General features: G+C 35.2%; 1 protein-coding gene and 1 pseudogene across 4 annotated transcripts in view; both read right to left on the bottom strand.

Annotated features, from left to right (window-relative positions):
- Positions 1-26,667, bottom strand: part of RCOR3 (REST corepressor 3) — a 53,987-nt gene that overhangs the window by 19,486 nt on the left and 7,834 nt on the right. For 3 of the 4 annotated variants that reach the window (XM_041759470.1, XM_041759453.1, XM_041759462.1), the window contains exons 3-9: positions 25,218-25,295; positions 22,382-22,434; positions 20,400-20,561; positions 18,917-19,041; positions 18,077-18,155; positions 7,074-7,292; positions 300-377 (exon numbers count right to left, since the gene is read on the bottom strand). In XM_041759470.1, coding sequence (XP_041615404.1) covers positions 300-377; positions 7,074-7,292; positions 18,077-18,155; positions 18,917-19,041; positions 20,400-20,561; positions 22,382-22,434; positions 25,218-25,295 — 794 coding nt within the window. Of the gene's footprint in view, positions 1-299; positions 378-7,073; positions 7,293-18,076; positions 18,156-18,916; positions 19,042-20,399; positions 20,562-22,381; positions 22,435-24,662; positions 25,014-25,217; positions 25,296-26,667 lie in introns of all 4 variants that reach the window. The other variant, XM_041759475.1, reaches the window with a different exon arrangement.
- On the bottom strand, positions 3,418-4,824 carry LOC121493544 (annotated as a pseudogene).

A 26,667-nucleotide genomic window follows, 5' to 3' on the forward strand; every position in this document is an offset into this window, starting at 1 on the left:
CAGAAATGTACTGGTTTGCTCTTCAATTACTTTCTATTTTCATGTGCCCTGGGCCTACCTGTATAGCTATTTTTCCCTACTTACTTTGCTTGATATGAATTGCTATGGGTAGGAAAGAAATGACTTCACTTAAATCATTAGCCAAGTCTCAAAAGTCTAAATAAGAAAATAGAGACATGACAAATCACCCACACTATGCATCTTCAAAGTATTAGCACCACATGGGACCAAAATAGTAAATACTAGTTCAGAGAATAAGATTTCACATACTTAGTCACATATATTCTTCAATAACATACCTCAGGAGGTTTGAATTCTTCAATTCCACCTTCCATTTTCTGTTTAAGTGCACTGTTTACTTGCTTAGCATTCTGAACCTTTAACAAAATAAATCAGATCACATACTTAGGTAAATGTATGATTACTCAATAAATGAAAAGGATATGAGATATATACCAAAATCTTAAATTTCAGGAGGACAGACACTACATTTTATCACACTTGAGGCCATTCAACTAATATCCACATCAACTACTATATATCCACTAACCAATCAACTAATTATATATAAAACTAATATGTCTCTAATAGGCTAATAAACAGTCTACAAATCATAGTATCTGAGTATCTTTTAACAATGTCTCTTAAGACAAATGGTATATAGAGGAATTACATTCCATCAATATTTCTCATTACCATAATGTTTTGATAAAAATGATTATTCCAATAAAAATAATAATGATGAGAATGGATAATATTAGGTGTTTATTAGGTTAAGCATCATTGTTGGTGCTTCACATATAATAATTCTCACAACTATTTTGTGAATTAAGTATAATCAGTTCTGCTATAACCTGACATATGCATTCTCCAAAATCACCCTACTAGGCAAAATTGTACAACTTATAGGGAAACAGATTCTGGGACCCAACACTGGAAAACATTGTCAATGACACATAAAACAAGATAGGAACCTCATAAAAATGATAGCAGATTTATGCACTCTAAATAATAAAGAAATTTACAAATGCTACAATAAAGATGGTACTTTACCTTGGAAAAGATCTGAGGTTGCTTATAGAAGGGTCAAATATTTGCAGCTTGTGAGTTACTGGGAGGTGGTAGAAGGAGGGTTATTTGAAATCGGATGAAAAATTTTAACACCAGATATGAATGTGTATGGTTCGTAACATACAATGAATTGAGGGAGCTGGTACACAACTGAAGTGTTTGGACATGTATTCAGCTAGGTGCGATTTTTCACTGACAAAAATCAAATATAAGCAAATGCAAAATTCACATTATACTCAAATTGCTCCCTAATATATCAGTCGTGTTGGAACAAATTCATGTTTTCAAAATAAGCATTATAGCAGAACTGACGCTACTTTTACTGTAACCATTTTACAGATGTAGAAGGCAGGGCACAGAGAAGTCAAGAAACTTTCCCTAGGCTACAGATACTGGAGGAAGAACCTGAATCTGAACTATGCCAAGTTTTTAGTATATGTGCTGTTGAAGCGAGCACCCATGCCAAGTTTTTAACTACTATTCAACTAGCAATATTATTAATCTTTACCTAGAATATTAAGGGGTATGATTTTTATTTGTTCATTTGTTTACTTTTTCTTGGTTTGCCTTTTTTTTTTTCAGTATGAACAATCAAATACTTATAAAGAGATTTGTGAAATTTTTTCCTCAGAGATTTTAACACAGCTAAAATGTAAAAATCTACATTGGTTCAAATGTGGTTAGTTAGTCAGCCATACAAAGGTAAAATGTAAATTCTCAGTCTTTAAGGATTTCATAAATTAATGCGGAAATAAAGAAATATAAAGGATAAATGCTGAAACACCTAACTTATACTTAGAGGAAGAGAGAGAAGAAGAGAGCATGTGTCTAGTATTCATAGGTTAGCAGGCATGGGTATTGGAGAAAACAGGGTCAGTTTTCCAAAGGAGATGACACCTAAATTTAGTTTTAAAGGATTAACAAGGGGGCACCTGGGTGGCTCAGTGGTTGAGCATCTGCCTTTGGCTGAGGTTGTGATCCTGGGGTCCTGGGATCAAGTCCTGCATCAGGAGCCTGCTCCCTCTGCCTATGTCTCTGCCTCTCTCTATATATCTCTCATGAATAAATAAATGAAATCTTTAAAGATAAAAATAAAGGATTAACAAGAACTAAGCAGGTAGGCATGGTTGGGGCAGGAAATGCCTTTCCAGACAGAACAGCATGTAGGAAGATAGGAAAGCAGTTAGGCTGGGCCAGAACAGAGAATTTTGTTTTGTTCATTAAAAAAAAATTTTTTTTTTAAATATTTTATTTCTTTATTTGGCAGAGAGAGGAAGAAGCAGGCTTCTCAGTGAACAGGAAACCCAATGCAGGGCTTGATCCCAGGACCCACCCTGGGATGACCTGAGAGGAAGGCAGACACTTAACCAACTGAGCCATCCAAGTACCCATGGAGTAGAGAATTTGAATTCTGCCTAAAGACATTTTTTTAAAAAAAGATTTTATTTATTTATTTATTTATTTATTTATTTATTTATTTATTTGAGAGAGGGGGGTAGAGAGAGAGAAAACGTGTGTGTGCACGCAGGGAGGAGCAGAGGGAGAGGGACAAGTAGACTTGGTGCTGAGCTCGGAACTAACGTGGGCCTCAATCTCACAACCCTGAGATCATGACCTGAGCTGAAATCAAGAGTCAGATGCTTAACTGACTGAGCCACCCAGGTGCCTCAACCTAAAGAATTTTTAAGCAAGGGAGCAACATAACCATTATTTGCCTTTTAGAATGATAATTCTACTAGTAATTTGGAAAATGGGATAGAATGAAAAAGATGAAAATTAATTTAACAATCCAGATGAGGACTTCAATTAAAAACAGTAGGAATGAAGTAATCATGGTGGTGGCATACAGACATATAAAAGAAATAACATGGAAGCAAAATTAAGATGTGTTTGTAAACACTTGATGGGCAGAATTAGGGAGAAGGAGGAATCATGGATAACTCTCACCACTGGTTGAGTAACTGAGTGTATGTGGTGCCAATCACTGCAACAGAGAGTGCAAAGGAAGAACAGATAACTAGAGTGGGTATAGGAGAAGTCAGTTTGGACACTGTCTATGAAATGTGTCTGGGATATAAAAGTAGTAGAATTTGTAAACCCAAGAGTGAGAACTTTTACTATGTCACACATCAAATGACTAACCAAGAAAGGAGTTTAAAGCTTTAAAGAAGATCCTTTATAATAAAAATAGGCTATAAGTAAGGTAGTAGTGTAAAGGATAAAGTAAGACTACAGATGCCTGGGCACATTTTATTCCCATGTTATTTAATTAGACTGAGCAATTAAAAAAATTTTAACCCTATGTTTCAAAAAAAAAAAAAGTCATTCATACATCAACACTGGGTTTTCCTTGGTTTTAATGCATTAAAATAACATAATCCAATCTAACTCATGTATCACTTTCAGAGACAATGCAAATGGAAATATTTTTGCCATTCTAGTGGATATTTCTAAAAAGCAAATGCCTACAGATGCTCCTGCATCTTTAAGAGAAAAAAGAGGAGAAACAGACAACCACAGTTTTCCCACACTGCAGAAAAGCAATTAAAAATCGCCTTCAAGAGTTTCAATGTGTATTGTAACACAGATTTCGCTCCTTCAGTTTGCTCACTGACTTCTTAGATTACTTGATTAGAAGACTGTTCTCACTGCTGGCTAACTGCTATTGCTACTTGGTAGGCTCTACATTTTAAAATTCTGTAAACAAAATTACAAACTATTCCATGTCATTTAATTTTGTGCTGAATAGTCTTCAATGGACTTTTAAAAATAATACAGTATTTTAAATGAGTCTCCAATTCACTTGTCTTTCTACCATAATGTTGCTTTCTCCAACTTTATCTACAAATGATCTAATTCCAAATAGCTTCAAGAAGAACCCAAAGACTGGGACTCTTCCTATAACACCAATGACCATATAAAAAGAAGCCCTTAAACATAATAAAGAATCCATAAATTTCAAAGATTATGCGTATCAAAGGCCAACCAACAAGGACTACAAATACACCACCCAAGAAAAACCCTGTAACTTTCATTTTAGGTTTCTGGAAGAAGAATCTGAATGTTCTTTGTAAACCAATTACAAAAGCCAAGCCAGCTACAAATCAAACATTTCCAATAGCCAGCAGTGCTTTGTCAAATAAGAAAATCACTCCAAAGGACAGGAAAGACACTCCATATTCTGTTAATCCCATTCCAATTTTCTGGGTGTCCATTAAGAAGATCATGGTTGCAGTGGTGAGGGCAGTAGAGACAGAACCTCAGGGTGCCCAGGCCATTAAGCAAAGTCAGGAGAAAAGAAGCTAGGAAGTAGACCAAGCAAGAGACACCACATCTCCTGGAAAGACACAGCCATCTCTACCTCCACTTCAAGACCACTTGAGCACCCTCCTTTTTTCAAATATATGTTCCCTTTTTAAAAATATTACAGGCAAAGCGTTTTATAAGTTCTCTAAAAAGAAGGAGTGCTGTAGTTTGAAAGACGGGAGTTGTGCACACATTCACTGTTCAACTAAAGGCCAAGCATTCAGTCAAAAACATACTACATATATTAGAGAGCCTGGTGTCCTAAAAGTCAAAGGAAAGGAATTTCAAGAAGGAAGAAGGGTTGTCAATGTCAACTATTACTGAGCAGTAAGAGATTCAAGAGAAATAAGAAGAGGGCATGAAATCTGCCAATTTGTTAATAAACTTAATGATAGTTTTTTCCAGGGGTAGAATTGGGATGGTGTGTGGGGCAGAAATTAGATTGGAAATGTAAGAAAGCAGAGGAAGCTAATATGGTAGATATTTATTCAAGAAGTTTGTTGAAGGGACACCTGGGTGGCTCAGTGGTTGAGCGTCTGCTTTTGGCTGAGGGCATGTCTCTGTGTCTCTCATGAACAAATAAATAAAATCTGAAAGAAAGAAAGAAAGAAAGAAAGAAAAGAAAGAAAAAAGAAAGAGAGAGAGAGCAAGTAAGCAAGCAAGCAAGCAAGTTTGTTGGAGAATAAAAGAGAAATATAGGAGCAGTTTGGGTGAGTAACCAGTGTCAAGAAATAGAGAAATCTGAATGTTTCGGATAGAGAAAAACTACCTTGCTCCCACACTATACTGCTGCAAGATTCTTACATTTTATATATAGTGGTATAATATTAACTCTTAAGGACACAAATTGTAATACCTAAGCAAGCATGATATGCTAGGCTGAGGATGCACAGTGTAATTCCTAGAGCAACTACCAAAATGAAAAATGCAAAAAGATACAGTTGAAAAATATAAATAAGATGATGCTACATCTCTCTTTAAAACCCTTCAGTGACTTCCTAACTCATGATGAATTTTAAATTTCTTAGCATGGCCTTCTTATCAATTCCTGCCTATCCTTGCTGTAACCTGCTAAAGGCAAGCAGAACTTAACGAAGAACTTCAAGATGAATACTGATATTTTAAGAAGGTAACATGGACAACAACGTGTGGCATGGAGCTGCAGCGAATGTGGATAGCAAGGAGACTCAACAAGACAGTTATTGTCAAACAAGAGGTTATTTGACAGAGTTATTGTCAAATAAGGAGCTGAATGAACAAAGGTAGTAGTGATGGGATTAAAAATGAGGAGACTGATTTAAAGAAAATTTCTCAGATAACCTTACACAACTAGGTTACCACTTAGGTTTGTGTGTACTGGGGGATGTAATAATGGCAAGGGATAAATCAAAGAGGATTCTCATGTTTCAACAAGGAACAGAGGAAAATAATCTTTCAGGGGTTAAGTGAGATGCCTAGCAGGGAGATAGAAATACAGCAATACAGAGCTTGAGAGGAAAAAGTCACAGGACACCCGGGTGGCTCAACAGTTGAGCATTTATCTTTGGCTTAGGGCGTGATCCCGGGGTTCTGGGATCAAGTCCTGCATCAGGCTCCCTGTGAGGCCTGCTTCTCCCTCTGCCTGTGTCTCTGCCTCTCTCTCTGTCTCTCATGAATAAATAAAATCTTTAAAAAAAAAAGACAGAAGTCACTGCATATAATGTAAAACTGGTTGATGCATATCAAGAAAGTACAGACATAGAAGAGTAGCTAGGTCTAAGGGATAGGAAAAAACAAAAGAAACCGAGAGAGGAAAAGATGACCAAGAAAGGCCAGAGACCAAGAACAACCATTAATGAGTATTTTCTGTGTGCTAGGCACTGTTGTAAGCACTTCTCATATACTACCCTGTTTGATTCCTCCCAAGCATATTATTATCCATACTTCAAGATGAGGAAGCTAAGAAGAGTTAACTAGCTCCCCCAAAGTAATACAGGAACTAGATGATGTAGTTTGAGTTAAAATTATGTTCACTGACCCTAGATATTGACTCTTAACCATGATTAATCTGTTTATTATGATGATATATTTATAATACCACAGCAGCTACTATTGGCAATAATGATGAGGATGAAGAGAGCAGCCATTATTCCCTGAGCACTCAAAATGTGCCACACACTGCTCAACAATCTGCAAGTAACATCTCAACCACTTCCTAACAACCTGCAGGAGAAGGATGATTATTTTATCCTCAATTTCATAGATATAAAATTGAATATCAGAGAAATTCCATTATTTCCCAATATCATAGAGCTAATCGGTAGCAATACTGGGATTCAAATTTAGAATAGACAAAGGAATCTCTGAATTTGGAAACAAGGTAAATTTTAAAGAATGAAGCTTACAGAAGTGGGTGGCTGAGAAAAATCTGTAAAAAAACTCATTTACTGGGCAGCCCAGGTGGCTTGGCGGTTTAGCGCCGCATTCAGCTCAGGGTGTGATCCTGGAGACCTGCGATCGAGTCCATGTCCAGCTCCCTGGATGGAGCCTGCTTCTCCCTCTTGCCTGTGTCTCTGCCTCTGTGTGTGTGTGTCTCATGAATAAATAAATAAATAATTTTTTAAAAAACACTTAAAAAAAAAACTCGTTTACTAAGGTTTTAAAAGTGGATAAACAGAATAGACAGAATCATTAAAAATATGATTTTTATAGAATACCTGACGTTTTAAAGAGATCAGCTCCATGTCCAGTTGCCGCAGGATGGTGTTGGCTGCATTGGGACTACAGGACACAGCTACCACATCTTCCTGGGTTAAGTACATGCCCTTAGGTGGACGGCACTTAGATCGCTGAGAATGATGGCGATGTTGTAAACTCTGATATTCTCTCCTTCCAAGTCCAATCTTGCTAGTTTGGACAGGTTGTTCAGTATTACCCTAAAATAATAAAGATACATGGTTTTCAGGCATGTATAAACTGAATACAGTCTATAACTGGAAGCATCTGCTACACTAAGTACACCTAAAAAATACTTCTAACCAATGACATTGTGTACAAGTACACACATACCCACACACTGCGCTTATCAACTGGGGGAAAATAAGCACACAACATAATGTATCCTTGATTAATCCACTCAAAATGTTTGGTTTCTATCCCAGAGGACTACAACAAATGAAAAAATAAGTTGGACTCTAAACTATTCTTGTTTGCTTTAATATGGAATATATTTTCCCTCAGCAATAAAGAGTAAAAAAAAAAAAAAAAAAGCTGTAACTTATTAAGTGCAGATTTTCAGGAAAATTAAAAAGGGGCAAATTAGGAATTATAGCAAGTGGCAGATAACACTTCATTCTCACTTCAGAGATGCCTCTAAAGATTAAAAAGGACACAGAATTATCTTAATCTTGACATTTCTAAACTCTAAATCTATCTGTGAATAAAATGTGAATTTGTATTTTGAAAGAGGTTAGGACAGTTTGAATAGTAATCACCATGAACTCTTAAGTAGGATTTCATTATTATTTGCAATATTCTTAAAGTGTGATATAAAAATACAATGTCATTCTGTTTCTGAGACAGGAATCCATTTGAAATGGTGCCCATTAGGTTGAATGGCAATCTAATTTCAACTGATTAGATTTAATGCTCCAATTCTTTAGAAAAGGAGCTCTGAGTAAAAGTCATAAAACAACTGTATAATGAAGCATAATCCACTTCACTGCTTAACACCTAACTCAAAGCAACACATGGCAAACCTGATGTTCAAAGAAATTCCTCCCAGTGTAGCACTCCTAAAATTGCCAGACCATGTATTTTTCTTTAAAACATCTTTAAAAATTTAATTCTGAAGTGGGAGGGAAGTGAGAAAATTTCTGAGACCAGAAATAATGAGAAAGCAGGAATCCAAGGACCTAAGTGAGTATGCAGGAGCTGGCATTTGCCAAAGGCCCAGGCTTCAATGAACAACAGGTGTAGGTCACAGGAGACAAAGCCAGACCTTTAGAAGGATAGCTATCATTGTGCAAAGTAGAAAAAAATGCTCCTGTCCTGTTGAGAAAGAGGATGATTTTTAAAAAAGATTTTATTTATTTTAAGATTTTATTTATTTATTTGACAAGAGAGAGAACACAAGCAGAGGGAGCAGCAGGCAGAGGGAGAGGCAGAAGCTGGCCCCCCACGGAGCAGGGAGCCCAATGGGGGACTCAATCCCAGGACCCTGGGATCATGACCTGAGCCAAAGGCAGATGCTTAACCAACTGAGCCAGCCAGGTGCCCAAGAAAGAAGATGATTAAAGAGAGACATGGCTATCTCATCCTTACCTGAATGCAAAGGAAGAGAAACCCCCCAAATTCTTCCCTGAGAATCTGTCATCACAGGCCTACATTAAAGCTGGTTTGGGGACTAAATTTATATGAACTGTCTGGCCTGAAAAACTCCAAATCAGAAATTTAAAGTGTCTCAGGCTTAGGGCCTTCAAACACTTAGCAAAAGCAAATGCAAAGAGTCTCTAGAAGAATGCATTTTAAATCCAGGTCTCAAAAATTTTCCACGAGTATGTTCCAAGGAAAATGAGTTCCCAACCACAAATTGCTAAACAAGTCCCATGAGTGAGAGACAGCAGAAGCAAACAATAGAATTAGATCTGCAAAGACTGCAGATACTAGAATTACTGGATAAAGAGAATACAATAAATGTGTTACATGTGCATAAAAAGATAAATGACACAATTGAAAATATGGAATATTCTTTTAGGAGTCTATCAAAACTGACCAAGCAGATATGCAAAAGAACCAAACGGAACAACTAGAAATAAAAAAAAAATTATACATAAGATTAAAAACTCAGTGGATGGGTTACTTGGCAGATGAGACAGAGCTCAAAAGAACAGCAGTGACTGGGATCCCTGGGTGGCGCAGCGGTTTGGCGCCTGCCTTTGGCCCAGGGCGCGATCCTGGAGACCCAGGATCGAGTCCCACGTCCGGCTCCCGGTGCATGGAGTCTGCTTCTCCCTCTGCCTGTGTCTCTGCCTCTCTCTCTCCCTGTGTGTAACTATCATAAATAAATAAAAAATTAAAAAAAAGATTAAAAAAAAAAAAGAACAGCAGTGACTTAGAATGTATATATGATAAAAATGACCACAATGCAGTACAGAAATATGGGAAGACAAAAAAAATGGAAAATGAGTGGTTAAGAGACATGTGAAACTCCATTAGACTTTTAAAAGCATTCCCAAAAGAAAGAATAGAGAGAATGAGGAAGACACAATATTCAAAGAGGCAACAAGTGAGAATTTTATAGAACTTAAGACATAGGATTCAAGAAGTTCAATGAATGCAAAATTAGTTTACAAAACAAAACAACAAAAACAACTCCACACTCAGGTACATTAGTTATACTCACTAAAGACAAAGAAGAGACCATAAAAGCAGAGAAAGAGAAAAGACAAACTGCCTGTAAAGGAATAATAATTAGCCCGGCAGCAGACCTCTCTGCATGCAGCAATGACAGAAATCAGAAGCAGCAGAATATCATCTTCAAATAACTGTCAACCTAGGATTCTTTTTTTTTTTTTTTTTTTTTTTTTTTAGTTTTTATTTATTTATGATAGTCACAGAGAGAGAGAGAGGCAGAGACACAGGCAGAGGGAGAAGCAGGCTCCATGCACCGGGAGCCCGACGTGGGACTCGATCCCGGGTCTCCGGGATCGCGCCCTGGGCCAGAGGAGGGCGCCAAACCGCTGCGCCACCCAGGGATCCCTCAACCTAGGATTCTAATACCAGCAAACCAGGGTTTCAAGAACAAGTGAGAAACAGACATTTTGGATATACCAAAACTATTTATCAGTGACAGGCTCTCACTAAATTAACTTGTACAATATATACTTCAGGAAAAGGGGGTGATTTTTGAAGAAAGGTCTAAGATTCAAGAAAGATGAGTGAATTTTAAACATGTATGTAAACACAAATAAACAATGACTATACCTCTGAGCGATTTTAAAAAACAAGATGTAACTAAAACTGGACAAAAATACCATATAAATCAGGAGAGTAGTGACTGAAGTCAAAGCATTCTAAGGGCCAATATTAATCAGAAAGTCATTAAAACTAAACAAACAATATTAGACTTTAAGTTAAGCAAGTGGGAAAAAGGGGTGCCCAGCTGGCTCAGTCGGTTACATGTCTGCCTTCAGCTCAGGTCATGATCCCAGAGTCCTGGGATTGAACCCTGCATCGGGGTCCCTACTTAGTGGGGAGCTTGCTTCTCCCTCTGCCTCTGTCCGCATGTGTGCTCTCTGTCAAATAAATAAATAAAATCTTAAAAAATAATACAAAAACAGGAAAAACTTCCAGGGTACACAATAAGAAGACAAATATAGAAATATTCCAACAAAAAAAAAAAAAGAAAAGAAATATTCCAACTAGTAGAGAATAAAAATGGAACGGGAGATAAAGTCTTAATGCAAAAAAAAAAAAAAGAGAGAGAGAGAGAGAGAGGAAAGAAAAGAAAAAAACAAGCCATTAAGGAGGGGAAAACTAGAAAAGGCAAAAATATAAGGGACTAAAGTCTCCAGGTAAATTATAAAATCCTACCTTTTCCTCCTTATAAAGACACACACTTAAATTGGGAGGTCATAGAAATGTTGAAAGAAAATAACAAAGATATGCCAGGCAAAAATTTAATAATAAGAAAAGATGGCAGTTACATCAGACAAAATGATTTTTAAAGCAGAAGACATTACAAAATATGTTAAAAATTTTTGAGACCTCGGTTTAAAATGCATTCTTCTAGAGACACATATTGATAAAAGGTTCAATTGAATAGCAAAATAAAAAGTTCTAGACTTCTATGCATCTAATAACAACAGCTTTGAAATAGAGTATCACTTCTCCATTAATTGATCAGATAAACAACAAAAACCATATCAGCAAGGCAAGCAATAAGAGAAAACAGATTTCAAATACAGAGCTGACAAGCTCTAACTAACAGACACATGCAGAATCCTGTAACTGAAAGAGTATATATTCTTCTCAAACACACATGGAAAAACATTTATGGAAATTCTGTATCCCAGGCTTGTAGGTTTTAAAACATGTTATCAAAATCCTCAACATTCCAGCAACTGAGAAGCGAGGATTTACATCCCCTCCCCTTGATTCTGGACCAACTTCAGAACTCACTTATAACCCACAGAATGCAACAGAAGTGATGTTGAATAACTTCCAAGGCTAGGCCAGAAGTGGCTGGGTAGTTTCCACTTAGTACATTCAGAATGAATGCTTTGGAGAAAACCAACCCGTGGTAAGAAGCCAGATTACTCATGGACCACCAGGCTAGAGAGGAGTGCCAGCTGACAGTTAGCATATCAACTACTACCAGTCATGTGAGTGAGCTGAAAAGCTTCAATTACCTTCCAGCTGATACTGAAACATTAAAAAAAAAAACAAAAAACAAAAAACAAAAAAAACCTCTCTAAAATTAGGAATAAGGTAAAAATATTTGTTATCATAACTTCTTCTCAACATTATAAAGATGAATTTAATTAGTTAAGTAGGGGAAGAAATAAAAGGTATGTAAGAATGAAAAGAAATAAAACTATTATTTTTCAGATAACATTAATTTCTTCACAGAAAATGCAAACTTACCTACAAATAAATTACACAAAGGTTTCTTTTATCCCTAGTATCTCCACTTTTCTTGTATATGTAGATTCAATAGAATATCTATTAGGGCTTTTTTCTTCTAGGAATGGATAAGCTTTAAGAGCAAAGGTCCAAGAACAGCCAACTACTTACTCTTTAAAAACCACCACCAAGCAGGGGGAATTAACCTAGCAGCTATCAAGATTTATTATAAAGCTACACTAATTAAGACTTTGTGGGACTGACGAGGGATATTTAACTGATGAGGAGCAGAATAGACAGTCAGGTGTATATAAAAACCTCATAGATGATAAAGCTGACATTGTAGACCAGCTGAAAGAGAGTTATGAACTCACTTCCGTAATAGAAAACAAAAATAAAAATGGATTTCTACCTCACAACATAAACAAACCTTAATTACTGAGAGATCAAGGACTTAAGTATAAAAAGCAAAATTTAAAGCTTAAATTAGAAAATATAAAAACACTGAAATTTAAATCTGTACAAGCTTCTGATGTAGCTATTCATCATAAGCATATAAAGAGAGTAAAAAGATAAACCACAAACTGCTAAAAGATATTGCAACACATTTAACTAAGGGATTAGTATCCAGAATGCATAAAGAATTCAATAAGAGAAAAAACTTTTATACATTCTGTCTTTAAGACAAAAAACAATCCTATAAGAAAGGAGGTAAAAAACAAGCAAACAAATACAAATAGCATTTTTTTAAAAGACACAATAGACAATAAACAGAATCTAATGAAATTGAGAAAACGATAGTACCATTTCATATTACCAAATTTGTAATCTATTAAAAGTCTGATTTTTAAAAAAAGCGATTATATCAAGTATTAAAAAGAAGTAGATAATAACTACTCTCATGGCCCAACAGAAGTACAACTGACCCTTGAACAATGCAGGGGATGGAGGCATTGACTTTCCCTGCAATCAAAAATCTGTTTATAACTTTTCATTCCTCAGAAACTTAATTATTACTAAAAGCCTACTGTTACCAGACACCTTACTGACAACACATATCAGCACATTTTTTGTAGCCTGTATATAATACATACTGTATTCTTATAATAAACTTAGCTACAATAAAGAAAATGTAAAAAAAAAAAAAAAAAAAAAGGGATCCCTGGGTGGCGCAGCGGTTTGGCGCCTGCCTTTGGCCCAGGGCGCGATCCTGGAGACCCGGGATCGAATCCCACGTCAGGCTCCCGGTGCATGGAGCCTGCTTCTCCCTCTGCCTGTGTCTCTGCCTCTCTCTCTCTCTCTCTCTCTCTGTGACTATCATAAATAAATTAAAAAAAAAAAAAAAAAAAAAAAGAAAATGTTATGAAGAAAATCTTAAGGAAAAGAAAATAACTATGCAGTACTGTACTTACTGAAAATATCTGCACGTAAGCAGTTCAAATCTGTGTTAAGGGTCAACTTTACCAGGTAATGGCAAAGGTGAACATAGTTATAACCCTATAGTAATTCCATTCCAAACACTCCCAGTGCATTATTTACTCAATAAGTCACTGTTCCATTTTGGTGGAACAAATCTTTTGCCATACATTTCAGGAGAGTTGGTCTACCTTTCCCACCATATGCCAGTGGTGCCCTACAATCATGTAATAATGAAAAGACCCCCTCCTTAATTTCTAAATGCCTCTTATGGGGGCAATACTAAACCTACTAAACCTGAGAAGCATTATTCCAAAGGAATTCATATATAGGTGTACTCAGAGTATATTTTTATCAGTATTGTGCACAATAATAAAAAACTGGAAATGATGTCCATTGATTAGAAATGGTTGTGGCATATGCATACAATAGAATACTGTAATACAGCGATGAAAATGAACTGCAAGAAACACGTTAGACAACAGCAACAACAAAATGCAGGTAGCTGAAAAACATACAATAGGATTCCATTTAAATAAAGTTTGAAATGGACAAAACTCAATGACAGTTGGTCAGAAACACATACATATGTGATAAAACTATAAAAAAAATTGATACAGTTCAGGACAGGGTTCCCTTTTCAGGACAGAGGTTCTCTCTGGAGAGAAGGGTACAATTAAGGAAACATACACACAGCCCTTCTGTTTCTTAAGCTCAGAGATAAGAGAAGCTGGTTGTTTTATTCTTCTTTAAACTCTACATACTCTATGATAATACATAATTAACAATTTTTAAAAGTTCATAAAAAACCTTCTACATAATGAGTCAATAATGTGCAGAAGCAGGTATGCAAATCTGTGTTAAAGGCAATAATAACACAGCATCATTTCTGCCTGTGTCCCTATCATTTGCAAAAGAGCAGAGGAATGAATGTAGCTGCGGACATACAGTGCCTGCCCTAGACCACCACCTGGAGGATTCCTTCTAACATTTTTTAACAGACTTTCCTCATGCTAATAGCATAAGATTACAGGCAAACAAAAGACCAAATGCATATGTATCAACTCACATAGTTGGACAGAACAGTATTACACATACATAGGTTCTCTAGATAACTAGATTCAAATCCCTAATGTCTTTCATTTGTACAGTAAATAACATGTTTATGATGTGTATTCTCATTTACTAAATAAAATACATCTGACTGAATGCTTGCTTTGCTTCCGTTTTTGCAGGTAGACAGGATTCCTGCTCTTCAAGAGCTTACCACAAACGGACAGGCAGGCAGAAGGGAGGAGACTCTAAGTAAATGAGTACCGCTCACCTCAATGAGCATTGCAATAGATTTAAAGAAAAATAAGGTGGCGGTCAATTCAAGATAAAGCACAGGAGAGATCTCATGAAGAAGTTACATCTTACAGAGCTTTGAGGAAATTTCCTAGGCAGATTTGAAAAGAAAGAGAATACCAGAAAAAAAGAACCACATAACCACAGGACAAAGGCCAGGAACTAAAAGACTTATCTAAAACACTGTTAGTAATTTGAAATATGTGGGGTGGGGTGGGGAATGCTTCACTAGAGAGCTTTGTGTTTTATCCTTATCCTACAGACAAAGCCATGGGAGGGTTGCAAGCAGTAAATTTGGTCTTAAGAAGATTGCTTTGGCAACAGGGTTAAAGAACAGACTGGAAGGGGTGGTGTGGAGTCTGAAGGCCAGAAGGGGAGACAGAAAATTCCAATAATTCAGAGAAGAGATGAAATCCTAAAAATAAGGCAGTTGCACAGAACATAAATGACAAAATTTATAGTTGAGAGAGAAAATTAAAAACAATGACAAAATAAACAGAATCGAGAAAGTATAGAATAGTATAGTATAAAATAATAATTAAGAAAAAAGTTGGGCAGCCTGGGTGGCTCTGCGGTTCAGCGCCTGCCTTCAGCCTAAGGCGTGATCCTGGAGACCTGGGATCCCACATCAGGCTCCCTGTGTGGAGCCTACTTCTCCCTCTGCCTGTGTCTCTGCCTCTCTCTCTCTCTCTCTCTCTCTCTTTCTCTCTCTCTCTCTGTGTCTCTCATGAATAAATAAATAAAATCTTAAAAAAAAGTCACTAAAATTGAGACATAGCAGTTAAAAAAGTAGACAACCATCACAGAATCACCTGAAACTAATATTGTACTATATATCAATTAACTAGAATTTAAATAAATCTGAAAAATAAACTAGGCCACTGGAGTGAAAAAAAAATCACAGAATTGTGTTACAAAGTCAAAGAAGAGATTTTCAGGAAGAAGGGAGGGGCCAGTAACTTGAGATGATACAGAAAGCACAAGCAGCATACAATAAACAATCAATCACTGGCTGTGGCAGTAGGTCACTATTGACCTCTGTCAGCAGTTTCGGTAAAGTGAAAACAAGAGGCTGATAAAGCCAAGTCAAGAGTGAAGTAGTAGGAAGGGGGTAGATTTCTTTCCAGACTGGTAAAGAGCCAATTATGCTTCTACACAGAAGACGTGAGCACAATTTGGGCTGCAATGAAAAGGTCAAAAATAAGGAGTAGAGAGGGATAGATGATGGGACAAGACCTAGACGCGACATGAGGGGATAGACAGGATCAAACAAGGGAAGGGATCTTTGTTACTGTGAGAGAGGCATTCAGGCAGACTTCATTCCGTTAAATGTTCCTGAGTACCATTTCATATTAATAGATTTATAACATTTTTAAAAGTCTGATCGTATCGAATATTGGCAAGCAAGTAGACAATGAGTACTACACAAAGTGCCAGGAGATAAAAGATGTACATTGTAACTCACTCCCCAATTTCAAGAAGTGTATAGCCCAGGGGGCAAAAGACAGTAATTCTAATGTTCTAAGTAGAAACACACTCAGATGGAAAGGGTAGTAGAATAGCACAGATGTTAGAAGGTATTTTCTGTGAAGTTACCTGCCAAGTTTCCAGAAGGAGTGAAGAGATGGTAGGTGATGTGCAGAAAGGGATGCATGTTCAAAATACTTGCTCAAATAATGAATAAAACAACAGTACTGTTTAATCAAGATTTACTACATACTGGGTACTGTAAGAAGTGCTTCTATACATATTACCTCTTTGATTCCCAAACAATCCTATTATTTTCATTTTACCAAGGGAAAACACTGAGGCTTAGAGGTTAAACACTGGGAGGCGTAAGGACTACACTGAGATCTGACACCATTTTTTCTAAGTAGCAGCAATTTACATGATTGTGCCATTTTCTCTTGCTGCGCCTCTTAGACCAAGAATAGCAAGCAATGGACCCAGCACTGTGGGCCTACAGGGTCAGGGAAGGTATAGCAGGATAGGGAAATGGGAAGTTAGAGAACCTGGGAAAAGAACAATTTAAGTAGTGAATCACTTTGTCTATAGCTCAGGGAACAAGATAGATTGGGGGGGGGGGGGGGAAGGGACGAAGGAATCAAGTAATTTAAGAACATTCAGCAGTAATAAGAAAATCAGTAAAATAACAAATTGAGGTAGGAGTAGGATCCTTAAAATGTCATTGATGAAAGAGTTAAGATCATGACAAGGGCCAGAATGGGCCAATGGCACTGAGGAATGGGGGTCAGTAGTCACATTCTGTGTCCCAACCTGATCTTCAGATTCCACACCTGTTTATACTCAAAAGCCTTTACCCTTCAATATTTGGTCTATTTTTTACAATTATGTAATTAGTTGCCTTTGTTAATGAGTATGTATATCAATTTAGGCTTTTCCTAGTGATTCTAAGTCATCATTATCATCATTTTGAGGAATGGCTTTTTATTTTAACTGCTGTCAGTGTATTGCTACTATATATCATCCCCAACTTATGATGTCCCCAGTTACAATTTTTCAACTTTACGATGGTGTGAAAGCCACAGGCAGGCACTGAACAGAAATCATACTTCGAGTTTTCTTTTCCGAGCTGGCAATATGCGATACAATGCTCTCTCATGATGCTGGGCAGTGAAAGTGAGCTGTAGCTCCCAGTCAGCCATGGGATCACGAGAACAACGGGTACACTGACAACCATTGTATACATTTACAACATTCTGTGTTTCACTTTCAGTACAGTGTTCAATTACATGAAATATTCAGCACTTGATTATAAAACAAGTTCTGTGTTAGATGATTTTGCCCAACGGTAGGCTAATGAGTACGTTTAAGGCAGATGAGGCTAAGTGATGACATTTGCTAGATCAGGCATATTGAGTTTCTGACACAATATTTTCGGTTAACAATGAGTTTATTGAGATGTAACCTGATCGTAAGTTGAGGAAGATCTGTAATTTCTAATTTGCTAAAATATGGAATAAGTGTTTTTAAGAAAAATTGGGTAACAAAACCAGAAAACTTAAATTTATACTACACTATAACTCCTACTATATCATCTGAGGGTGGTTTTATTTCTTTTCTCTGGATTAAAGACTAGAGATTGTGGCAGGGCTTTTATACTTCTGAATAGAGGAGATAACCCAATTATTCCAACTACTGGTTAACTGGGAGTTCTAGATATTACTTTTTTCCCAAAAAACCTCTAACATTGAAATTTACTTCTTCCTACACCATTATATAAAAACATCTTTCTTAACATGAAGTACGATTCATTCTTTTTGGCATGGATTTGTAGAACAATTATAAGCACTCTAATGATCATCATTACCTCTTTCTTGGCTTCTTTTTTTGGATCATAATCACTATCATTTCCATCCATTGGGTGTGTTTCTTCCACATCATCATCACTGGGAAGAAACAAAGATTAGTAAACTTAATTCTCTTCTTTTTATTCTATTCCACGGCTCTTATCAAATTGCAATATACTTTGCTAATAATTTCACTAAATAAGAGCTGTCCTTGGGAAGATGACCTTCTATAATTTAGATTTCTGTAGCATTTAGAAACAAGTATCTTTTTGGGCATATAGACTCGTGTTAGCAAACATGTCTACTTAAAAAATAGAGACCCAGTAGGGAAGATATTTAGAAACAGTATCATTTGAGAAAGAGAACACATATATTAATTTGATATAGTACTTATTATTTCATTTCTCCAGTTGTGAGAATAAAGACAAACACCAGGAAGCAAAATGATTTTATACCACCAGAAAGATACAGCTACGATAATATGGACTTCAGTTATTCAGGTAATTATACTCAGGCAATTATGGAAAGAGCATGTTCTAGAGAATCTATTCCTTAATGTATTCTAAATATATGTATTGAATATATCAATACTAAAAGGAAGCACTTGCAAGTACAATTAAACACAACTCAAATGTAACTCAATTGCAGTGTTTGCTGGCTATGATTAACTGTTAAAGATTTAAAGAAAGTCCTTACTAGTACGATTTCTGATCACTCAACTCTTCCTGTCAGAGCCAAAACATGAATGTAAGGGTAAGAAGTATGTACAATGTCTTGTGATAATTTTTTTGCCTTAGGAAATGTAAGCAATCCAATACAGTGTCTCTAACAATATAACTATATGAAGGCATCCAACTTACCTGTCACCCTGATTATGTCTATTGGCTAGTTTACGAGCCTGGCGATCCATCAAGCTGGTCCTGGATCGAGTTTTTTTCCAGGAATAGTAATATTTTACAAGGCTAGCAATTGTCTTATCTGGAAGCTTGAAAAAAAGGAGTCATGTTAATATCAGCAAGTTTAATTCGTAAACTTTGATTAATAGAAGAATAATATTTCTGATATTATTCTTTGATACTTAAAGGCATAGATGAAAAAATTTTTCATGGGTACATTTTGATGAATTATAGAATTAAAAAGTACTGTTACAGGCATAGTAACCCACCACACCTATGTCACTGACATTTCCAAATGAATATTCCTATTTGTTCTGAGAGGAGAAGGGGAGAGAAGAATGTCACAAACATGGTAACAAGCACCCAGATGTCCCTAGTACAAGTAGCATTAGATACTTATTTTTCAAGAGTTACTCTTTTCTTCCTACCTCTATAAATTAGAATTTTAAAATTGATACATAATTTACATACCAGAAAATTCACCAAAGTGTACAATTCAGTAGTTTCTAGCATATTCACTAAATTATGCAACCATCACTATTTAATTCCAGACATTTTCATAACTTCAAAACGAAATATTAGTAGTCATCACCTGGTCTTCCCTTACTCCATCCTCTGGCAACAAGTAATCTACTTTCTATCTCTATGGATTTGTCTATTCTGGACATTTCATATAAATGGGATCATACAGTATGTGACCTTTTATGTCTGGCTTTTTGTCACTTAGCATCATGTTTTCAAGAAAAGCTATTCAATTTTTGACAATGAATTTTTTAAAACATTTTGTCTTAAATCCAGGTTTTAAGATGATAAATAATACAATCAGACTTTAGCTACCAAATAAAGTCTCTGGGTATTAAAATGACTAATCATCATGCACTGATTTGTCATGCTAGCAAACAAGGACATATACTCCCAATCAAAAAGGCTCTCTTCAATTACCGAGAACACTTAGAAATATTTGCAAACATAATCTAATTTTCATCCATTGAGGTTAAAAGATTCTAATACAGCAACTTCTCAGGTTTATTCTTTTGACACAATGCTAAAAATTTAAAAACTAGAAATAGACTGTTTCTCCTTAAAAGCAACAGTGCCTCTGTACAGAGTTTTTAAAAATTGATTTTCATATCCAAAGGAATATAAATTAAAAAATAAAATCCTATTAAAAATGAAACGTTTAAAAATAAAATTAAAATTTTGCTTTGTTTTCCTAGAACACATTTAATACATATATACTTAAGTCATAATGAAACATAATCTATTACAATGAAACAGCTCATAACTGTCATGCAGTAGTTATCAAAAATAGGATATATGCAAATATATAGGTATTTTAAACATCAAATATTTTAACAAATTAAATTAGACTGAAAACTTCCTTGTATGTGTTTAATAACAGCATATCTTTCAGGTATGAATTACAGTAAAACCAAAATTACCATACCATTTGCTGAATCCTGTGAAAGCTCTTCCCATGAAAACTAAAGGCTTGTTCAAACAGGACTTTATCTTCCACTGTCCACTCATCCGGAAAGGGAGTGAAATTAGGGAGATCAGCAAGGGACTTCTCAATGTTATGTTTATGCCAGAACAACATGCCAAGTGCCTTTGAAGAGAAATCATTCCCCTTTGGTTTTAATGGACTTATGTTCCATCACACTTAAGAGAGTTAAACACAAATTAGGTTAAAATCTTAAGCCTATGACTTCAACTGAAAATACACTCACAGTTTAGGGCTTTTAATCAGGGATGCCCAGGTAGTAGACCTCATTTATTTATTTCTTTTACATCAGGGCCTCAGAACAGTGAATGTTCTTATATAGCACATTTGCTGCATAATCTAGGAAAAAGTGAGCTGAGGAGAGTGACTATAATTACTAAAGCAGGTTTGTAGACTCATATCAAGACTGACCCACAATTACTCATTTGTCAGTGTGTAGAGAAAAACATGCTAAAAGAAAAAATATCCAGTAAATATTTGAATGAAACTATCAATCAAAGCACCAAACCAGAATGCTCAGTTGAAACACAGTAGAGAACTATTTAAGTTTTAACCTTTTAGAAGTACATACCATGGGCTGAACAGTTCCAAGGAATACCTCAACTGCAACCTTAATAATATTTACCACATATATTTTTTCAAAGTTTTTTTCTTTAAGATTTTATTTATTTATTCATGAGTGACACACAGAAAGAGGCAGAGACATAAGCAGAGGGAGAAGCAGACTCCCTATGGGGAGACCGAAGCAGGACTCGACCCCAGGAACCCAACCAGAGCCAAAGACAGAGGCTCAACCACTGAGCCACCCAGACATCCCTCAAAGTTCTTTATTATCAGAGTGCACACAAAAAATTATCATGAGGCATATTAATAACTTCAATGACTGTATTACCAAACCACAGGAAAGCCATTCCACAACTTTCCCTTCTATTGTTAAGTCGTAGAAGGTAGTCTTTACTACCAGATACTAAAAATCACATTTCACTTTTAAAAATGCATTTTAAAATTAAGTTCTATACTTTAATAATACTCCTGTAAAATGAGCATGAAAATGAACATATGTGCAGTCACATTTCAAGGGATTAATGTCTCAAACAAATATTAAACAGAAAGTCAGGAATTAAAGGCTTCAAAATTCACAAAAAAAGTTAGATATTTTAGATAAGCATCTCAGTTTCATAGATATGGCTTTGTATTATTTAACCATGTTACCGACTATAGCTATTTCTTAATAATGCAGATACAGATAATTCACTTATTTTCCTACTAATTCTGATAAAAATTGATCTAATCATTAGTTGAAAACAGATTTAAGATTCTCTATTTCATTTTCATTTTTTTATGTTCTTCATTCCCTCATTACAAGGGATAATGAACCATATGTCCTATTTAGATCTTTCAAAGTTACTAAAAAAAAGCCCCTCAAAAAAATAAATTTAAAAAATTAAATTTTTAAAAAGCCCTTTCTAAATTATTTCATTCAAAATTGAAAGACTTAAATATTCCTTAAATAAAAAGTTTAACTTCTAGGTCTTTCATTTCCTATTAAAAGATCACAAAGAATTACCTGTACTCAAAAAAAAAAAAAAAAAAAAAAAAATTCCCTTGTTTGGTAAGCATTTGTCAGAGTAATCCTGAAGGCTTTCAGATACTTTTATAAGTCAAAGCAGAGTAAGAAACAGAGGTATTGAGAGAAATGTTCAAGCCCTTGAGATGAACAATGTTTATAAAAGCAAAATCCATAATTTTGAAAGGTCAGATTCTGCTTTTGTGGTATCTATAAAATTGGTTGAACTGCACTTTCTTAGAATAGAAACAACCAAGAAATGTTCTTTGGATTTGGTAAATAGGGAGGGGCAAGCTTTAATATTAAAATGTTTAGGGGGGGAATAAAATAAAATAAAATAAAATGTTTCTCTACATACCTGTTCCACATTGTAGCCATGTTTCTCCTTTGCAATTGCAATATATTCATCCACTGCAATGAAACAATGTTATATAATTAATTATTCTTATTTACTTTGTGTGCTCAAGTCTATGTTTTTTTAAACAAAGCAGAATAAAAACATTATATTCCAGGCCTTTCCCAGGGAAAACTTTTCATGAAATGTTACAAAAAAAGACTTTTACTTCAATGAATAGGATCAGAAGCTTCCCTGATTTAAAATTTTACTTAGGATGATTAATCTCTAAGATTACATAGCATATACTTATTAAATTCAATGATGTTAATTATTTTTGTATACAAAATAGATCAATCTGTATGTAGCCAATAGAACCTAATTACAGTGTAAAATATTAGACAATTTCTTCATTTTTTTGTTGCAATCTTTATTTGAAGAGACTTAGTTGTTTCAGAGCCCATCTCATACTAAGAGTTGGCTCAAAGCCTTTGCCTTCCCACTTCTGACTGCTGTACAAAGGATGGTTTGTCTATAGTTTTGCCAGCTATATGTAATAACAACATGTTTAAGTATGCTTTGGTAGCCCTAAATTTTCTTAAGCTCTTCCTGCAGCTATACAGAAGGTGTCTAAATATTCCATTTTCATTCATTCTACATATGTAATCAAGTCAATAGAATTATTTGGATAAGCACAGCTTCAATGATAAAGGTACTAGGTGTTCTAAGGCCTCACTGCTAAGATGTCTACCATTTCAGTCAGCAGGCCTGGTTTATGTGAAATACATGTAGTCATACTCCTGTTTGAGCCTTCTTTAAGTGTATGTATGTGTGTATATATGATATATAAAATTCTCTTTGAGCATATTTGGAGAAGCAGTGGTTAAGAATTCTGATCCCACTAGTCTACCAGGGCTTGATTCTCAGCCTTATTGCTAGTTTGACCATACACAATTAACATGACCTTTTTGTACCTTAATTTCCTCACTCTAAAAACAGTACCTTCTTCCTAGGATTAAAGGAGCTAATATATATATCAAGTGTTTGGAATAGCACTTGGCACATTTTAGGTACTTTATAGGAATCTGCTATTATTATTAATCAATTTAAGATAATTGAATATATAAAAAATGCTATTATAACAATAATGTTGCTAGAATAACTATTTTTTATGGATGTTATTATAGTTCCCTAAGACTGTAAACATTTGCAGAAAATCCAAACATTACATTTTGTTTACAGCTTAAACACACAGCACTTAAGCACAAGACAGGTCTAAATATATGCTGCTTAACAAAAATGTCCTACAGTCCTATAAATAGAAGGCTAAACAATACCAGTCAACCTGTGGTTTCCAATCTTGGCTATGTAGTAAAATCAGTGGGAGATCTTTTAAAAAGTAAGTCTGGGGCACCTGGCTAGCTCCACTGGAAGAGAGTGCAACTCTTGATCTTGGAGTCAAGAGTTTGAGCCCCAAGGAGGGCACAGAATCAGATGTTTAACCGACTTTATTTATTTAAAAATAAAATCTTTAAAAATAAATTAATTAAAATAAAGTCAGTCCAGACTCCACCCCTAAAGATTCTGATTTAATTGGTTAGAGATAGAGACCAGACATCAGCACAGTTTTTTTAAAAGTTCCCCCACATGATTCCAATGTACAGCCAAGGTTGAAAACCACTACCTGAGATCTTTGGTCTAGGATATTCTACATGGACACCGCACAATCAGGATATGATGGCTTTCTGAATTTTGTTTTCTACTTTGTTAAATGCACCACTGTACAAAGCAGTGCTAGGAGAGCAAAAGCCAGTGATACCCTGATGCTCAGTTTATGAATGAAAACCTTTGCTTGTAATGAGAACTGAACCAGAGAAACCCGATAATCTCCTTCAGGTTTCTCAGTATACAGTCCCAGGCCAAATGTACAATTTTGTGTTTTTTGTTAAGAATGCCTCAAGGGCATGTAATTCTAGATTACCAGCTAGACCTTTTGCTGGTATTCCAAAACTCTCAAATAGGAAGAATTATCAGGTATGCAGCATAATAGTCAATTGTCAATTTTTAGTTCTCTTATTGCATCAATAAATATGCTTAGACTTACTATGCACATTATATATAGGACATCATTAATTTTCATGGAACTAAATAAACCGTCATGGGACATCTTTAAGATTTTAGTAAATATTTTTAAAAGACAAGCTTATTTTACAGCTGCAAGAATAGCTGTGCAGTGGTTTTGTTTGTCTGTTTTAACAAATTCAATGATAACTGAATGGAGGGGTGGGAATCTTAGTTTTGTTACCTGCACGTTTCCTATATCTGATGTGCCGCAAAGGATCAGGTCCGCTACATCACATTGAAGTCTAAAGCCACACCATGATTCAAGAAGTGCATGGTCAATGATCCAGAAGGTCTCCGTCCAGAAATGGAGAGCTCAAAGATGACCTGATTGATGGCTGCTGAAGTCAGTTCTTTCCCCTTTCCTCTTTAAAATGGTAATGATAGTGGGCTCTTTGAAGTTTGAAGGCATTTCTTTACAGCTCCATATACTGAGGAAAAGCCTGTGCAGATGTCTACATAGTAACTCCCTCCCCTGCTTGAGGATTTAAGCAGCAATGCCATCAGATCCTAGGTATTTTCAGTCTTCCTGGGCCTGACACAAATTGGAATGATCAACCCACTATCTTTCAAAAGGAAAAACATTCTAATATAACAACCTCCATCAAAAAAAACAAAACAAAACAAAGACAAACTGTTTTCTTATGAGAATCTAAGCAACCCAAAACAAATATAAGTTGCATTTTGAATTGGCTGATAGATCCCTACTGACACAAATATTCAATTTCAGAAAACTTACATTTGGCATCTGGGATACTGTGATACGGAGACCACACAAGCATTCCTCCATTGTCTTTATCTGTGTACTTTGTAGCACCTGGAGAAAAAAAAAAATCATTGCTTTAAATATTATGGATTTTATGTACATTTAAAATAAGTATAAACAAAGCAAGCTTTCTTTCTATTTTAGTACAGTATCTGCAAGAGGACAAAGAAAGTCAGGAAAACACAGAGAAGGAAAACAGATTTACATTAAATATACTAAATATTTCATTTACAGAATTGAAGAAAATTTCACAAACACTGAAGTTAACCCCCTTTAAATTTAAAAGAATAATTTTCTTAAGTACGTTGTATAGCTCTACTTGACAGGTAATGAACCTGGTTTAACCTTCTAAACATTATTTAGGAGTCATTAAAAGTTCTTTTAAAACTAGAAAATAGTTCAGGTATTATTTGTTTTGTCTCATATCTAAATGGGCCAAGATTATCATCATTTAAAAATAATTGTATCTGTTTTATGGATTTAATCTTACTCCTTGTGAGTCTGTAGGTTATTCCTTCTTAGCATTAATCTCATTTATTACAGTTTTAAAAACTATGCTCTGTGTAAGAGGAAAACAAAGTAAAAAAATGTAAAAGTCAATAATGCTGTTTCTTCTTGATGTAATCTGAGTCTACCTAAAATGTAGAAGCATACCATTACATTAGTGTTGCTTATTTCTAATGTTTTCTGACTAAAAAGTCAGAAAAATCAAGCTCTATTAAAACTGCATTAAGGACAGAATGAGTGAAAGCCTGACACAGCTACCTCAGTGCCAAATACATGCCTGTGGGTTCTGTCTTTTAATTACTTGGTGGTCTTTTTCTGGATTCTTTCTAATTCCTAGGTGCATTCAAGTTAATTAAAATTATCAAGAAATGAAGCATTGTTGCCACCTACTTTAAGACTTATCTATGAATATGTCATAATTGACTTTTATGAGGTATTGATAGCTACCACCAACTAATGGCAAGAATTCCAAAATTATTCACATATTATCAGAATTCTGAGTTTAAACTGTAATCATTCATAATGTTATAAGATATTTGGAATTAAGAACATTCACTTCCAGGGGTAAAGGAACTACTAGTGTAATCCCAATCTAGAAGTTATCTATCCAGCAAAATTTTAATATAGTTCAGTCGTTTTTAATTTTTAGAGAATCATTACACTTTACTACTGCATATTCAAACAAATTATAGTTACAGAACGATATATTTTTAGTGAAAATATGAAGCTAAAATTGTGTAAAACTTGTAGGTTTTACTTATAAAGAAAAATTAAGGATGGAGAAATGAGAAAACAATACCAAAGTATCACAAAAACCGTAATAACAAAATGAATCTAACAGCAAGACCTACTACATTTTTTGTAACTTTAACAAAAGAGGACAAAAATAAAAGCTGAGAATTTAAGAAAATGCAAA

This window comes from Vulpes lagopus, chromosome 1 (genome assembly GCF_018345385.1).
Source record: "Vulpes lagopus strain Blue_001 chromosome 1, ASM1834538v1, whole genome shotgun sequence".
NCBI classification, from domain to species: Eukaryota; Metazoa; Chordata; class Mammalia; order Carnivora; family Canidae; genus Vulpes; species Vulpes lagopus.